This window comes from Nannobrachium achirus, assembly GCF_963921795.1.
Source record: "Nannobrachium achirus genome assembly, chromosome: 4".
Taxonomy (NCBI): Eukaryota; Metazoa; Chordata; class Actinopteri; order Myctophiformes; family Myctophidae; genus Nannobrachium; species Nannobrachium achirus.
Genome location: NC_137813.1, coordinates 56,236,160 through 56,255,533, shown reverse-complemented (window position 1 = coordinate 56,255,533; position 19,374 = coordinate 56,236,160). Strand labels below are relative to the sequence as shown.

At 39.6% G+C, this 19,374-nt stretch overlaps 1 protein-coding gene across 1 annotated transcript; it reads left to right on the top strand.

The window, feature by feature from the left end:
* Positions 1 to 1,305: 1,305 nt before the first annotated feature.
* Positions 1,306 to 17,944, top strand: LOC308283018 (GTPase IMAP family member 8-like; the record flags this gene model as incomplete). The annotated part of the gene is made up of 7 exons (XM_080723404.1): positions 1,306 to 1,330; positions 2,229 to 2,966; positions 9,925 to 10,436; positions 14,771 to 14,924; positions 15,722 to 15,871; positions 16,801 to 17,342; positions 17,846 to 17,944. The coding sequence occupies 7 exons, from the start codon at positions 1,306 to 1,308 to the stop codon at positions 17,942 to 17,944; spliced, it is 2,220 nt and encodes a 739-aa protein (XP_080579530.1).
* Positions 17,945 to 19,374: the final 1,430 nt, after the last annotated feature.

Here is a 19,374-nt window from a genome sequence, read left to right as displayed (position 1 = left end):
AACCTCGTATCTCCAAGTTTCAAATTTGTAATTTTTTTTTCGCAAAGCAAAGCCCTGCTTCATCATACAAGGCCGTTGAACAAAAGCAGTGAAAACAGCAGATCTACAAGCACACAGCGCCTTGCGGCGCGAGGCATTGTGTGCTTGTAGATCGGCTGTTTTCACTAGTTTAAATCATTTTTAAAATGATAAATACAAAACAAACGGTTCTGGACATACAAGGTTTCCACTCGACAACGACAAAATATAACTCATGTAATTGGCCCACTGGCTTGTCACTTGTCATGATCTGAGATGGCAAATCTTTGTGTAGCAGCAGCGCTATAGAGAGAGATCTCTCTATAGCGCGCAATGAGGGCCTCTCCAACTTTGTTTCCCGGGCTGAATCAGGGGCCCAGAACGTCCCTGGGATAGACAAAATGGAATGCCAAACCAGGGTCCTAGAAGGGCACTGCGTTTTTCATTTTGGCATCTATCTCTCCATAAAATGCTCTGTATTGGCCCGCTGCGCTCAGGCGTCTTGATGCACTGGTTCGTTTCAAGTTACTATAAAGTTGTGATTTATGAAACCATGAAAATGTGGGGTTTTAAAATTAACAAATTACATATTGCTGACAGCACTCAGTATATTTAATTTAGAGGAACATTTTATCATATCTCATATTGTTTTCACTTCTCAAATCCCAATCATTATATTCAATCAAACCTAGTCTACTACAATTTATGTGGCATGAATTGGTTTAGTTCTTCTACCCACTAACCACACTCAAGCCCAAGACAGCTTCAGCTAATTTTGATGTTATTAATCAGTTGCTCATTTGACTGCAAAACACCAGAGAAAACAAACATTTACATGCTAGGGTAAAACAGTGGTTTCTAACTTTTAATAAAGGTACAAATAGCATTTAAATAAATTGTTAATCCTGACAAAAGTGTCTAACTGAACAGAAATGCAATGAATCAACAAAAAAGGAATACATAATGTAGGTCTATTTATTTATGTATTTATTGAAAGGTGATCACACACACTCTGCTGTAGGTTTGGAGGCACTGCAAGTACACATGCATGCAGGCACGCACGCACGCACGCACGCACGCACACACACACACACACACACACACACACACACACACACACACACACACACACACACACACACACACACACACACACACACACACACACACACACACACACACATTGAGGGGAGGAGACTGGAGGCGTTCTATGTAGTGTGAAAGAAGTCAAAATCTTCCACTGCAACACATAGACATTGACAAGACAACTACCTAATCAAGATAAACATGGCCAGCAAACATGCACAACTTGGTAAGTATGTTTTATCTACTGCTGCTGTTACAGGTATCATGAACCAGCATTAGAAAGTTCCCTACAATGCATAGGTCATAGTAACGATACCTTTTTGTTCTTTTCTACTACTTGCATTGTATGCAAAGCATGCAGGTCCAATAGAAACAATTAATTGGTAATTGATTCGATTGATTTATTAGATCTTCATTATCTTACTATACTGTTACAGCAGCTACTCTATGGGGTCTTAAATTGGTCCTGTGTTGTAAGGCAGTGGTTCTCAGCCTGTGGGTCGGACAGTCCCGAAATTATTTGGGGGTCCCCAGATAATTGGCTAAATGTGAAAAATTGTTTTGTCACTCAACAGTAAACAAACCAACATAAGGTTTAAGTGTATAGAGTGTATGTACACATTTCTAAAGTGACATTTAAGAACGTTTTAGCTCTAAAATGTCAAATTAAACATTGGCCAAATTGTCATATAGTAGAGGCAGAAATTGTGATGCCTCAACTCTTAGTGCTTGTCAGGGTGGGGGGTCCCCAGTTAAAATATGATTATTTTGGAGGTCGTGGCTTGAAAAGGTTGAGAACCACTGTTGTAAGGGACAAATTGAAATTCATGAATTGGGGGTCTGGAGAAAAATAGGGGAGGGTAATGCTTTTCTCATTTTAGTCCAAGGGAAGGTCATAAACTATTACTTTGAGTCCAATGGAGGTTCATAATTGTTTTTATTAAAAATAGTCTTTTCTGAATTCAGTTCCTCCAGACCCCCCCATTTCATGAATTTCAACTTGTCCCTAATAGAGTTTTAGACTTCAGATATTTAGTCCTAGCTAGACACAAGATTGAATTAACAGGTCTGGGGGAAGAAAAATTAAGCTAAAATCAATACCATCCTTCTAAAACTCTCCATAGAGCCCCGATCTAAGACTCTACGGATTGTTCTTGTTGGAAAAACTGGACTTGGGAAGAGTGCTACTGGAAACACCATCCTGAGAACAAAGGCTTTTGAATCCAAGGCGTCCTCTTCATCTGTGACGAAGACAACATCAAAACAAATTGGGAAGTGGAACGGACAATCAGTGGTCGTGGTTGATACTCCAGGTTTGTTTGGCACCGTAACAACAGAAGAGGTAATGAAGGAGATTAAGATGTGCATTTCTTGCGCGGCTCCTGGTCCCCATGTGTTCCTGGTTGTGATCCAGGCAGGAAGATTCACAAAAGAAGAAAAAGACACAGTAAACATGATCCAGATCACCTTTGGAAAACAGGCAGAATGTTATACGATGGTCTTGTTCACCAAGGGAGACGATCTGGATGATGAAGAAGGAACTTCCATTGATGAGCTAATCAGTGAAAATGAAGATCTGAACAACTTTGTCGAGCAATGTCAAAGAAGATATCATGTTTTTGACAACAAAAACAAAGATCCCTCTCAGGTCACTGAACTGCTGCAGAAGATCAACGAAATGGTGGAGCAAAACGGAGGAAAACACTACACCAACGACATGTTCCGAGAGGCTGAGGAAGCCATAACAGCTGAAATGCAGTGCGTTCTGCAGAAAGATCCTGGCTTGACACTGGAAGAAGCAAGAAGAATAGCTGAGAAAAAGAATACCTTCCTTGAAAAATACTCAGAAGTCATATGGCAAGGTGCAAGACGTGCAACTGAAATGATAGTAGATGTGGTAGTGGGGATTCTAATTCCAAGAGGATGCAATTTGCAGTGATTGTCCAGTCTGTCTATTGGTCAGTAGTTTAAGCTGATTACACCAACACAGAGATAAAGACAGAAAATGTATGCTATAGTGATTGATATATATTTCTTGTTTTTTATAGATTTTGTCTAAATATTTACGGCTACGATTGACTTTGTGTATTTGGTCATCTGAGTACAAATAATATATTCATAATAAACTGTCTTATTTTGTATAATCTTGCAATCCCTCTATTAATTTAGGACCACAATGGAAATATCCTTTTGTGGTTTGATCCTTTTGATTATTTCTGTATCAGCATCTCTGGCTAGATGGGCCACTTGTATATTGATGATTAATAAATCATTTTAATCAATCAATAAAGACAATGTGACTGTGCAGCTGTTTAAGGACTATGGTGTTTCATGACAAAATACCATGTAATAAATATGTTCAGTATTCCGACTAGTTGCTGACAGGCGGAAATATTAGTTAACCATTACTATTCAGGATTTGGAAAAACAGAGCCTGTGTTCCAATAATGGATACAATAGGTATTATTTAGTCACAAGCTCCTAATACTTTTTAACACATTATGAAAGTCCACTTTCAAACTTACATCCCTATTTTAGTCTGTTCAAAATAGCAGCTCTACAAGTACACATTGTGGTGTCTGGCAACACATTGTGAGCTTGCAGATCTGCTATATTTGCCACTTTTGTGCGACACTGTTGAGTGACACATTCATTTATGAAAAATAAAATACATAAATAGAACGATGGAATTTGGAGATACAAGATTTCTGCCTGACAGTGACAGTGTTTTTATTTGACCTTTATTTATACAGGTGTGGTGTGGAACAGTTTACTGTATTACTGCAAATAACCAAAAATCAGGGAGTCAATTTTATAATATTAAATTAATTGACCAAAGCCAAAATCCAATTATCAGAAGGGAGGGAGACCTTGCACTCCTCCTCCACTACATCCCTGAATAAAGAGTGAGATTTGTGCAAAGTGCACAACATAATGAACATCCAACACTGCCGAGTGCCGATAGCTTTGCAATACTAACATTCCTTAATTATATGCTGTGCCTGTGCCACACCTCATCTTGGTCTGTAAGTATGGTAAAACATATTAAACACCTGCTTAATGTTTATACAACGGCAGTATCTGAATGAAAGAACATTTCTTAGTAAGATAGCCTTTGTTGATCGCCATGGGGAAATGCAGGTGTCATACTGTATAAGCAACAGCAGAATGAAGCATAATAGGAGAGATACAGGTAAGAGTAGAGAGATAAGAATAAGATAACACTGGACATCTGCACATACAACCTAAATTAACATACAGTAGGTATATTCATTCTATCAACAAATATATGAGTATGAGTGAACAATCTATCACCAGTAAATACAAATATGTAGCCTATATTGTCACTGTCTGGCAGAAACCTTGTATCTCCAAGTTTCAAATTGTGTACTGTAATTTTTACTTAGGTTTTTCTTTTTGTAAATGAAGCCCTACTTCATCATACAAAGTGTCGCACAAAAGTAGTGAAATAGCAGATTTACAAGCACTTGTAGATCTGCCATTTTCTCTACTTTAAAAAAGAAAAAATAAAAATAACAAAAAAGGAAGGTTTTGGACGTACAAGGTTTCCACCCGACATCGACAATATATTGTCAAAGAATGTGATAGGATAGGCCTAGGCCTATGTATGTTGTACTGTGTTGGTCGGCCTTCAACAATGGGCATCTGGATAATAAACTCTATCAACAGTGGATATGAGAATAAACATAATAGTATGTGTGTACTTTCAATTGGCCAATTTGTTCAGTCATGTTAATATTGTTAATGTTTAGTAACATTTGACTTTCATACTCAGTGTACACTATACTACTGATGTTATGAATCTAATTGACCGATCGCTATGCCCCTCCTAAAGCCGTGCTTGCCCAATGCCACGTTTAGCGACAGGTTACTAAGGCGGGTGCCTTGGCAAGCTGCCATGGCGGCGTGCAGCAATAGCACCCAGCTGCAGACTAACCTGCCACAAACGTCCAGGAAGAAAACAATAGCCTATACTAAAGTCAGATTAACATACAGTACACAAGTGTTACCAGTTATATTTTCTCATGAAGTGCTCCTAAATTATTCCCGTGGGTTGGTTTGTGTAGGTCAGTGCAATCCGTTCTGTTTTTGTTTCAGTGTTTGTGACACGGAAGCGAGTGGGTGGGACGTTCGCGAACGAATCGAGTCTTTTGAACGGCTCTTTGAAATGAACGATATGATTCGGTTCACAGTAGGGAGCCGTTCCTTTCTATGAACAGTGGTGGGAAAAGTACTACATTTCTTTACTTAGGTAAACATATCAATACTGCAATCAAGTTTGGAATGTTATTAATGTAGGCTACTAGAGTAAAAGTAAAATAGTATTGGTATCAAAATGTAGGCTACTTAAAGTACCAATATTAGAACGTACTCATTATGCAGAATGTCCTGTTTCACAGGTTTTCTAATGAGTAAAATGTAGAAAAATCATTTGCAAATAGCTGATCTACAAGCTCACAATGCATCGCAACGTGACACATTGTGAGCTTGTAGATCACCTATTTTCAAATGCCAGAAATGTATCCAATGGCCAAAATGTACAGGCCTATTTGGGTGGAAGTGATTTACAATCATAATCAAAATCTACAAAGTAACCAGTAACTAAAATGAGCCAGTCTTTTGAACGGCTCTTTGAAAGGAACGGATCTCAGAGATCCGGTTCACTTCAAAGAACCATAAATCCCATCTCTATCTAGCAGCCAGACTAGCGGTACACCGATGCGCGCCGCCATGGCAGCTTGCCAAGTCTGCTGCGTTAGTAACCTGTTGCTAACTTGGCATTGGACGAGGACGGCTTTAGGAGGGGCATAGCGATCGGTCAATTACTTTTTTCATGGAACTTGGTGTAACGTGATTACCCTCTGCTGGACCTATGAGGAACAGCTGTCACACACATAAATTGAATTATTTCCTTGATTAAAGGCATCGTGTATTGTAGATGCATTCCTTTTGCATATAGTGATTTAAAGTGAGTTTATATATAATATTTTTATTTTAAAGAATTGTCACTTACATTGACTTAATTGACTTAATCCTCTTTGAGGGGCAAAGGGCGTCCACCAGAGCTCTCCATCTCACTCTCTTGAGTCTCTTCTGGGCCAGGGCTTTTTTATGCCAGCTCACTCCAATCTTGGGGAGTGGAACATCTCCAGGTGTTTTTTGGACTACCCTGTTTCCTCTTTCCCTGTGGATTCTAGTACAGGGCTTGTCTTGTGGTGTTGTTTGTGTCCTTTCTAAGGGTGTGGCCTATCCAGTTCCACGTTCTCCTTTTGATGGTATTTGCTATATTGTCCTGTTTTGTGATCCTCCATAACTCCTCATTTGATTTTGATGTGCCACCATAGCTTGAGGATGTAACGCTGCAGGCATTGGTTGACAAAAACCTGGATCTTGCTTGTGAGTGATTTTCCATGTTTCAGAGCCATACACATCACACACATATACCGGATGGAGAACCGCAAGGTTTAATGTCTAAGTGTCCTTGAGCAAGACACTGAACCGCGGCCTAATCAAGCGCTTTGGAATAAAGAATAACAAATATATCAATCCACAATTTCAAGGTTAACCTACCACAAAAACAATATGGGACGGGGACCATTGTATAATGCAAACAAATTGTTTTGAAACAGATACAACTTTTCTTTAGGCAAATGATGATAACTCTTCCTCAGGCAGAAATTAGGAATTATCATGCTGGTCTGGTCTGTAAGGTTTTGAGCCAATCGTTTATTATTTGCTTAAATAAAAGGTTGTCAAATAGCTGTTTGAAGACATTGAAACTATATATATATATATATATATGTGTGTGTGTGTGTGTGTGTGTGTGTGTGTGTGTGTGTGTGTGTGTGTGTGTGTGTGTGTGTGCACGATATATTCCTTCCTCTGTTTTTGAGCGGTGGTCACACCGTCTCGGCGTCTCCTATACGTGGCCGTGTGTGTATGCGTCCGTCCGGCCGTCCGGCCGTCCGTCCGTGTATGTAGCCTCAAGCCTGCAGTACCTTTTCTGACCACACATGTTAAGGGAGGGGCGCTGTTGTTCTCTCACACACACACACACACACACATGCACACACACACACACACACACACACACACACACACACACACACACACACACACACACACACACACACACACAGGGGGGAAGGGTGGGTCAGCATGTGTGGTCAAGTATTATTATTATTATTATTAACAAACTGAATGTTTTAGGGTCAAATAAATTAGAGTGTGTGAAGAAACTACAGCATTGTAAAGCACACTAACCCCGCTGCACCCACCCAGTAGTGCTGTTGCACAGCCTCCACGACCACCGCTCAGTTCACACGGGTGTGATTTTTTTTTTGCCTGCCTCCTTTACTCGACTGTTTTGTAACTTTCCATTACAGTGGTTCTCAACCTTTTTAGGCCGTGACCCTCCAAAATGAACTGGGGACCCCCCAAAATAATCATAATATATCAACTGGGGACCCTCCAACCCGACAAGCACTTGGAATTAAAGGAGATGAGGCATTACATTTAGGTTAGTCTCTCGATTACAGACTTCTGCATTGCTGCAAAAGAGCGACTGAACTTTTCCTTGATGATGGCTAGCAGCCAGATTGCATTTAGGTTGACTCAGTTTATCAGTTCACACAGATAAATGTTGTGAAAATGGCATATCTACAAGCTCACAAACGCATCACATTGCGAGGCGTTGTGATCTTGTAGAACGGCTATTTTCCCAATGTTTAATTGCCATTTCTCATATTATTTGACAATTTGGTCTATTAGTCAGGGAATATTATCAGAATACCTGTCAAAGCTGTGAATAAATTCCTTACCAAACATTTTCTTCACCAATGTGTTCGTAAAGGTGTCTAGTAACATATCTAACAAAGATTGAAATTCAACATCCCTAGGAGAATCTTTGACAGCAAGGGTAATTCTGGGTGTCATTCACTTACTATACACTTTAGTATATAAGGGAAAAAATTACTCCCAAAAAATATGCTTTAAGTGGGATGTGAGGGGTCTAACTATTAGTCCAGTAAAAATAAAGCTGAGGTTGGAAAAAATTTTGTTATTTAGTTTTTCAACTGATTCTGACAGGAAATTAGGTCTACTAGCCAGGATAAAAAATCTACCATAATCTGCTCACTGCAAATACCCACAGTGGCCAAATCAAGTTGGGCTCCCATCGACTTTCTATACAGGAGGAAAATACCCAGAAAAAAAATCTGCTTTAAGTAGGATGTGAGGGGTCTAACTAGGGGTTTGTCATGATGCTGAATCCATTGCAAGCATTTGTTTTGCACAAAAAACATTCATTGGCCCCAGAAAACGCCCACAAAACTGATGAAAAGTGATGACTCATCACTTTTCATCACTAAACCATCATTTTCTGGGGCAATTTTTAGCCCAAGACACCCAGACATTATGGCAATGTTTCCCAAACACTGGGTCAGGACTCATTTGTGGGTCGCGGACACGAGTCCCCTTTATGTTTTTGTTTCCTATTATTATTATTTCAAAACATAAAAAACTAAACATTCCCAAAAAAGCTTTTTTTAATTAAAACACAAATCCATCCTTTTTTTCTTCAGTAATTTCATGAAGAAATAAGAGGAAAATCTAATTAATTCTGTAAATTAGAAATCAAATGTTGAAGAAGTAGTGAAAATAGACAATCTACATTAAACTGTATGTCATCACATGTGTATTTAAAAGTACTGGTAAGTACATGTGTTAATGTGAATGAGAGGGTTCTCCGTTATTTGTATGCTTTTTACGTTATAATTAAGAAAATATAGGCTATATCTTTAAAACATACAAATAAAAAAAGCCCACAGACATAGACACGTCTTGCCACGGACACATTTGTCCGTGTACGGACAAGTTGATGACTCCTGCACACCTGGGGACCCCCTGAAAATCAGGTTGAGAACCACTGTTCTAGGACAGAGCCTCAGAGTTGATGATAGTTGCTCAACAAACAGGTTTTCTCCGCTTTACAAACAAAACAAACAACCAACTCTTTAACAGACACACAAACTTTCTAACGTCAGGCGGTTCAGGTTCCCGTTGGCTGCAGTACATATCCACAAGATGCCTTGAGGGGAGGGGACTGGAGGATCCTTGGAAGCAGAAACTCTTCAACAGACAGACTCTTCAATCAGCACTGACAACAAGACTTCATTAATCAACCACCTTATGAAAATAACCATGGCCAGGCAACATGCTCAATTTGGTAATTATATTTAATCTACTGCTGCTCAACATATACGGTAAAGATGAACATGTCGTCTTTTGTTTGTTTTGTCCGTACACATGGTACAGAGTATGTGTTTTTAATTACTTGTTGCCTGGCTCCAGCCCATAGACCCGCCCACTCTCTGAGCAGACTGGAGTCCGTACATTACTTGTACTGCATAGGATTTAAGGCTGGGCGATATCATGATATTAGTAAAAAACAATCTACACATGTTTTGGCACAGTGAAAAACGAAAACCTGTCTGCTATTCGATTCACTTCTTTACAAAATCCGTAATGGAGACAGAATTTGATATATCCCCATGTGTCTATCTATTAAATGAGTTGCCAGAGATCCGGGTGGACCTAAAACATATATATATATAGATTTCTAATTACTAATGTATAATATTTTTTACTTTGAAAAACATAAGCGAGGACAGATATTCCAAGACTTTTCCAAGAACCAAGATATTCCAAGACCCGACAGATGGGGTCATATTATAGCAAACACTGTTTGAGAACTCCTGATTTAGTCTAATTTCAATGTTCAACATCTGTTGTTTTCAGGGTCTGAAGTGAGACTGGTATTGGTTGGTCAGGAGAAAGTGGGGAAGAGTTCATCAGCAAACACCATCTTGGGAAGGAAAGTGTTTGACTGTAGTTTAGGTTTTGCACCAGTCACTCTGAAAAGTGAAAAGGCAGAAGGAGATGTGTTCAACAGGAGGGTAACAGTGGTGGACACCCCTGGACTGTGTAACAGTAAACTGTCAGAAGAACAGCAGGAAGCAGAGCTGGAAGCAGCCTTGTCGCTGAGCGCTCCAGGTCCACACGTCTTCCTCTATGTAGTCCAGCTGGGACGCTTCACCGAACAGGAATACAAGGCCATGAAGACACTGGAGAGAATCCTGTCACCTGACGTCTGTGCTTACACCATGGTTCTCTTCACTTATGGAGACAGACTGGAAGACACAAGCATAGAGCAGTTCATCAGAGAGGACGAGAACCTAAAGAAAATGGTAGACAAATATGGAGGGAAATATCATGTGTTCAACAACAAAGATACAGGAAACAGAGAGCAGGTCAGAGAGCTCCTTGAAATAGTTGAATTGCAGCTGACTGAGAGAGGAAAACTTTACCAAAGAGATGATGAATGGGTGGATCTTAGTGAAAGTATTGATAAAGAGCACATTTCCGCAACTTCACCCTCACCCCATGAAGCCTCGAATTCATGGAGTTTTTGTCGCATTCCTGAGATAATAATCAATTGGGTTCGCCGCATGTGGTGAGACCAATGCAAACAACAGCCCCCTCCCTCTTAGGCCTGCCCACAACGACCGTAGGCAGCCCCGACAGCCAGGAACCAAACCCTGGTCTCCCACATGAAAAGCCAACATCTTATACAGTACAGACTAAAGGGGTGGGGGAGATATTAAGCTTTTAGGTCATCAGGCAGAGTTTCTGAGCCACTACTGCTACACATGACCTGCTGCTGTGGCGTAAAGTAATAAATAGTGTACTTCAGTGCAATTCCTTTCGTATTTTGTATTTTACTGGAATACTTCAAAATGTCTGTACTTCTAGTTCTACGCCACTACATCAAATATACTTTAGTTACTAGTTACCGTGTGTAGTTACATTGTAGATTCTGATTATTACAAAACATACATTACCCACTTTTTGGCCATTCGAAAAAAACAAAAAAACAAACAAAAAAAAAAAACAATCTAGAATCTCTGACATTGTGATGCGTCACATTGTGAGCTTGTAAAAGGACATTTTGTTCCCGACTTTTACTTGCAAGGGCACGATCACACCACACTTTTATTCTACCGAGGGCGAATTCTGCCAATGCACTCCAAAGGAATGGAGTGGTTTGCTGCCAATTGCTGATATCTGCAATAAAATAAAATAAAATTAAATTAAATAACACTCCGTTCCAATTGAAGTGCAGTGTTAGAAGGTAGAATAAAACAAGTGCGTTATGACCATGCCCATAAAGTAATAATCCCCCTAAAAATTGTAGCTAAGTACAGTACTTGAGTAAATGTACCCAATGTTCATTAAACACACGTACTGTAGTTCTGAGCTCAATCATTCTCATTCTATACATTGGACATTATGGCATCATTCATTCTTCTCATTCATAGTTATCATTTATGTTCATGTTATTTTAATTTTCATTTAATTTTATCTTCCATTTACGGTAGTTTTAGATTGGGTGTAATGATTATGGTGTGATCAAATAAAAATGTATCTTCATATAAAGTCGTAGTTGTGTCATGTTTTAGTTGAAAGCAAGGTCATGTCAAAGACTTCTCCTAGTATAAATATGAAAAAGAAAATACTAATGATTATTTTATTGATGGTATATTATATTTAATAATTAAGGGTTATTAATACAAGCTAATATTCTTTTCACATACGTTGATATGAGCATGGTGTGCTCTGATTTCAATTGTATTAGTGTTTTTTTTTATTAATTATTCAATACTTAACTATTCGACCAACATCGAAATGTAGCTCTTATTTATTAAGTTTGCATGAGGAAGGTAGTTTCATGACAGTGACAGTACCTATGAGCTGCATTCTGCTGTAGTCGACACAGATTGACAGCAAGTTCAGAAATGCTGATTCAATACCAACTGAATCTGCTACTCGTCGAACTATAGAGATTGTGTACCGATTTGTGTGATTTCACATACCGGTGCAGCAAACCATGCAAGGCATCAACCTGTTCATTGGGAGTCATTAGGAGTTCATGTCTTGCTCAAGGATACTTGAAGAACGTGCACACACACACACACACACACACACACACACACACACACACACACACACACACACACACACACACACACACACACACACACACACACACACACAAACACACACACACACACACACACCATGACCTTTCTAATATATGGACTTCCTACAGTATATTGGATGGTTCATGCCAGATTTACACTACACTGTCTGTAACCAACAGAACAGATGATCAAAATGAATGACAGAGATAAAAGGTACAGTATGTCTTTAAAGGCCAGTCTAGGGATACAAGTCCAGACCTGGACCAATGTCCACATAGTGTGCACACAATGATAGATGTTGTATATCACTATTCCTACTCTGACAGTTGACAAATAATCCCCCTGAATTTCATGTTTCAAAAGATCCTTTTCATGTTTTGTTTTCATAATAGGAGTGCATTGCATTGCCGCTACTGTCACCTTGCATGATCTTTTATTCAAAATCGTGCTAAGCTGTTTGTAGATTTCTCATCCTCTTTCAACGCTATTCAACCTTGCCTGTTTGAGGATGAACTCTGTGAACAACGTTGGTGTTGACTGTAGTTGTGTTGATTGGATCCTCTCCTATAGATGAGAGCATGTTAAGTGAGCTCTGTTCATCTACTACTTCCCGCCAGGAGTTTGTTCTATAATTACTCATTTAAATTCTGTACATACAGAGATAAATGTCGGACAGTTTGATAACCGATATATTCTGCAGATTGACAATAAGACAGCCGTGATAATGAATCATTCATGGCCCTGTGGTTTATTATTTTTAATTATTTTCAAATACTCCCTTTTCAAATACAAAAGAGCTAAGAAATGCCAGTCAGCAGCCATTCAAGACGTGGGAGAGAGAAAGAAAGACTAGATAATACACTAGTAAGACACCTCAAGAAGGGCAGGGTCGCCCTTGTCTTGGCCATCTAGCCAGTGATGTATATCGGACCAGTTACCTGGCTATAATGGAGACCCCTGCTACCCATATGTGGAGATCCATGTACTGTATATGGAGATATGCTGTGAGAGCCCAAATATGCTCAGTTATTCGTTATGTGAAAGTCCTATGACGTCTATGACATCTGACATCATACCCTTTTATGCCCATACATGGAGATCTGTCTGTTTTGGATGTTTTTTGAGCGGTGGTCACACCGTCTCCATAGCGTGGCCGTGTGTGTATCCGTGTGTGTGTGTCTGTCTGTCTGTATGTAGCCTGTGGTGTATGTAGCCTGGCTGCTATACCTTTTCTGACCACACATGTTAAGGGAGGGGCGCTGTTGTTCAGGCCAGCTAGGCACACTCACACTCACATTCACACACACAAATACACACACGCACGCACGCACGCACGCACACACACACACACACACACACACACACACACACACACACACACACGCAGCCTCCACCGGAGCCAATAATAACAGTTAAAGCATTGTATTTGAGATCGACAATTATTTGAATGTAAAGGAATGGGATATAGAAATAAAATACAGCTTTACCTTGCATTAGGGGATTAATCATTTAGACTTCAGTCGCATGCTTAATTTCAATTAGAGTCGCACTGTTTCCATGGCTGGCTGCGAGTGCAAAAATTTCTCAACGTACAGTAGTTCCTTTCGGAACCTCTCCCTCCGCTATCTCGGAGCTGTATAGCAGAGGGAGAGGTTCTGAAAGAAGCTGTTGTGTTCTCTTCTCAACGAGGTACATCATTAGTTTCTTGTCGTTGTGTGATGATTAAAAGAGTTGACAGAAAGAGCAGCGAGCGAGGCTAGTTACTGATATCCATCGTTTTTGACAGTGCCACGTGAAAGAACACAGCTAATCTACAAGCCCACAAGTGCAACACTTTGCATCAGCGATCCCCATTTGTACAGTAGGGTTCAGGGTGAGAGAGACAGACACCGAACCGAAGCGGCTCGACTAATCGACCAGTGTGGCGCCATTGCCATGTCTGCTAATTATAGACTCTGGGCTTGCTTGTAAATATTGATAGTTGCTGGTTGCTTTTTATTTGTTGTGAGCTTGTAGATCGGCAATTTTCAAGTAGCTGATGTGGTGATGCGTATAGTTTTACAGTGCTTGTGTGGCCTAGATAATATCACTTTTTGGGGCTTATTTTCGTACACCTGGTTGCTTATTTCGCTCGCAAAATCTGGCAACACTGGTCTTTACTTTGATGATATCTTTACTGGTATGACATTCATGCCGCCACAATGGTCTAATGAAAACGTGTCTTTTAAGGCTATATCAGCATTTTTGCTGCCAATGAGGGCATGTGAAAACACCTCAAAAACAAAACTTCCAGTACATTATGCTAATTATTTTGCAGGAGAAATTCCGGAACTATAATGAAAACATGGCTGTAGATATGGGATATGGGAACTCCATACATGGGCATAAAAGGGATTCACAGTGAAGCCAGAGCAGTGATGTCAGAGAATGATGTCAGAGCGGCAAACCCATTCTGTTAGTATGGTTCCCCTGACATCACAGTGATGTCAGAGCGGCAAACCCATAGACCGTAAAAAGTGTACACATCCAGACAGACAGACAGAGTCAGCATGTGCCATTTCACATAGTAAACTGCAACCTTTGGTCGCAATTATGTTTCTTAGACCCCTGCAGTGTTTGTGGTGTGGATCGGAGCAACGGTGCGCTTTGAAAGTCCACATGTTAAGTTTGAGACGTCCGCTACCGCAACACAGTCTCACTGCGCCGACCCACCCTCCATTCCAGAAGATTATAAGTTTTTTGGGAAATTCAAGTGTGGTTCGACAATGAAACAATTGTTTTTGAATGCTAGGCTACATGAGTAAGTGACCACTGAGGAAAATGGTGCAAAAAATATATACATTTTTTAATATATATTTTTAATATAAAAAATATATTAAAACGATGGCATATGCCATCTGTTGACAAGGAACTGTTTGCTACCAAACCTGCCATGTCAGGCCTGTCATGCCCTTCATTAATCACTCATCATGTACGATCTGTTTAGACTCTCACATGTTCTCTATCGCCATTCCTTACATAACACCTGCATGATCTTAAGAGTTTCTCATCGTCATAGAATTCCTGTTAACCTTAATGGACACCACAAGTATTGAAGCTGACAAAAACTAGTTTAGCCGGTAGACCTTAATCTCCTCCTGTCCTCAAGTAACACTGTCTCCTGAAAAGAACACCAATAACCATATGACCTATAATGGAGTGTTGTGTGGGCGGCCTGCTGCGTCTCAGTGGTTCTTGACATCTGTAGGGGACACTTTGGGGTCTTTGATATTTTGTATTTCTATTTTTATATTGATTACTCACGTCATGGAGACTTGAGTTTAAAAGTTTAGATTATAGTAAATTGACCCCAATTGATTCCGGATGGGGACCCAAATGCATTTTACCAAATGGTATTCTATTTGATTACATTTTCATTGTTGATTAGTCACCTTTACATTGAGGTATACAGCTTGTAAGGGTCGGGCATTCATTGAGTGATTGATTGAATACTTTATTAGCAGTTCTTGAGTCTACGGGTCAGGTTACTATTAGCTGCATTCCATATCCACCAGATGCATTCCGGGGAGGAGACTGGAAGGAGTTTATTGAATATAATGTAGAAGCAAAACTCCTCTGCATCGACACTGACAAGACATCATTAATCAACTGCCTTATCAACTGCCTTATCAAGATAATCATGGCCAGCATACATGCTCAACCTGGTAAGTACGTATATTTGTGTAATCTACTACTGCTCAGGTCATCATACTAAAGATTAACATGCTTTCTTTAAGGCGTTTTCTTTTTATTTTATTTTTGCGTTTAAAATACATTTACAGTATTTTTATTAAGGCTATTACTAGCCCTGCTCAAAGCAGGACTCAGTCTGCATGTGTGACGTGCCCAGAGTTTGAATTTGCTTCTGCTGGATCTCCACAGATCCAGCAGAAGCAAGTAAATTAAGTAAAGTCTGGAAACACGGTTGGCTGTGTGTTTGGGTGTAAAGAACACTAGTCTCAGTGAGGAAATTATGTTTCTTAATGACTTTCAACCTGGCGTCACTATTTTTGGGTCATTATTATAGGTGGAAATTGTCAAAAATTGTAAAAATAATTATTCGCAAATTTTCAATGGTAGTGAACATGGCAGATATACAAGCACACGTCACACTGTCTGTGACACATATGGAGCTTGTAGATATGCATAAAGACTACTGCATGTATGAATGGGATTAAATGATTAACTGAGCTCTTGTTTCATGGGTGCCACCCGCATACTCAGCTGCGATTGCTCATCCCACAAACGTGTGCTCCTTGAGTCCTTACTAATGGGAATGGGAATTTAAAGGGATATTTCACTTAAAAAAAAAACGGACATTTTATCGTCTACTCAGGCTTTTGTGACCATCCTGGAAATATTTTAATTTGCTTGATTCAATATTTAGATATTTGATATTCATTTTTTCAGACACTCCCCACCCCTTCCTATACAAACCCATTTTATTGATTTTAACTTCAAACTCCATTTTAAGTATGATAGATTCTTCAAAAACACCCATCTTTTTTTCTGGTGACTCATTCTGCCCTCCTATTAAATATGTGTGTGTGTATACAGTATATACTCATTTACATTTAACCTTTGTTGTTTTCAGAGTCAAGCTACACTGAAGTGAGTTTAGGTACCTACCGGTACCAGCTGGTGTTGGTAGGTCAGGAGAAAGTGGGGAAGAGTTCATCAGGAAACACCATCTTGGGAAAGAAAGTGTTTGACTGTAGTTTAGGTTTTGCACCAGTCACTCTGAAAAGTGAAAAGGCAGAAGGAGATGTGTTCAACAGGAAGGTAGCAGTGGTGGACACCCCTGGACTGTGTAACAGTAAACTGTCAGAAGAACAGCAGGAGGCAGAGTTGGAAGCAGCCTTGTCGCTGAGCGCTCCAGGTCCACACCTCTTCCTCTATGTAGTCCAGCTGGGACGCTTCACCGAACAGGAATACAAGGCCATGAAGACACTGGAGAGAATCCTGTCACCTGACGTCTGTGCTTACACCATGGTTCTCTTCACGTATGGAGACAGACTGGAAGACACAAGCATAGAGCAGTTCATCAGAGAGGACGAGAACCTAAAGAAAATGGTAGACAAATATGGAGGGAAATATCATGTGTTCAACAACAAAGATACAGGAAACAGAGAGCAGGTCAGAGCGCTCCTTGAAAAGGTTGATTCAGTCAGTGAGAGAGGATGTTATGTAAGACCTCCTTCACGCTCACGCCATGAAGGCTCGGATTGCTGCAGTGTAGCTGATGATACAATAAGGTCATTTTTTTGCTGCATGGACTGAGACCAATGCAAACAACAGCCCCCTCCCTCTTAGGCCTGGTCACAACGACCTTAGGCAGCCCCGACAGCCGGGAACCAAACCCTGGTCTCTCGCATGAAAAGCCAACATCTTATACAGTATAGACTAAAGGGGCATTCATTGAAGGCTGGGGGGATATTAGGCTTTTAGGTCATCAGGCAGAGGTTCTGCGCCACTACTGCTACACATGGCCTGCTGCTGCGGTGTTAAGTAATATACTTCAGTACAAATTTGGGGTATTTTTTACTTTACTGGAATACTTCAACATTTCTGTACATCTAGTTCTACGCCACTACATACTGTTTCTTGCTATGTGTGTAAGTTGTCTCTGTTCCTTTAAGTGCTGGGCTGGGGGGTGTGTCTTATTCCAGTGTGGCTCTGCTGCCAGTGAATGTATGCAGCTCCTGTTGTCATGTTTGCAGCTGACAAGTAAAGACTAACCTACCCTACTGCTGGCCTGATTATTTGGTCTCCACAGACATAATACTTTAGTTACTAGTTGCTGTGTGTAGTTAGTTTGTAGATTTTGATTATTACAAAACATACATTACCCACTTACTGTATGTACATTTTGGCCATTTGAAAAAAGCCGATCTACAATCTCTCGCATTGTGATGCGTCACATTGTGAGCTTGTTCCGGACTTTCACGGTCACACCGCAATTATATTTTGCCTATACATTATACTAATTATACATTGGACATTATGGCATCATTCATTCTTCTCATTCATAGCTATTTCTGTTATCATTTATGTTCATGTTATTTTAATTTTCATTTAATTGTATCTTCCATGCACAGTAGTTTTAGTTTGGGTGTCATGATTATGGTGTGATCAAATAAATAATTTATCTTCATATAAAGTCGTAGTCGTGTCATGTTTTAGTTGAATTTCTAACACAGAAAGCCAGATCATGTAAAAGACTTCTCCTTCAGATTGCAGTATAAATATGAAGAAAAAAAATACTAATGATTATAGATGGTATATTATCTTTAATAATTAAGGGTTATTAATACAAGCTAATACTTTCTTTTTCACATACGCTGATATACGCATGGTGCACTCTGATTTCAATTGTATTATTGATTTTAGATTTTTCGTTATTCTGAAATGTTAATTATTAATTCAATACTTAACTATTTGACCAACATCAAAATGTATCTATTATTTATACTACAGTAGATTTGATTGATTAATTGTAGTGTTTATTAGAAGTTTACAGTTTCATGACAGTGACAGTGACAGTATGAGCTGCATTCTTATGTCGACCAGATTGACAGACAGCGACTTCAGAAATGTATGCCGATTCAATATCCACTGAATCTGCTACTCGTCGAAGCCGCAGTGTCACACATTTTGCTTTCGTATATCAGTCTCTGTACATCACATTAATTCTCATTCATTTTTTATTTTTAAATTAAAGAATTCTGCACAAATGCATGTACTTTAGATTTGTAATTCTTCACATTAATATAGAGACATAAATGTACATTATGTGCATGTGTGACAAGTTGTCCCCATCACAGGGTAAGCTGTCATAATTGTTTTAAAAAAAAGTCAGGTTTATTATTAGACAAATGTTTTAAATACCTGGGTTTCATCAGTGTCAGTGCATGAAAAACAGGAACATCCTAGATGAGCTAATGAACAAACAAAATGACAAACACACAGTCTACCATGGGCAAGTTTATACAGAATCAAATGCACTCTAACATGAAAATGTAAACTAGAAAAACATGTAAACGTGTGATCCTCGGAGCACAGGTCTCTGCCAGTTCAGGTGTGAGCCAGTAATGGTAGAAATTTGCCAGTCAGGATGGAATATGAAATATCGGACAGATCTGTCTTGATCGCACTACTATAGAGATAA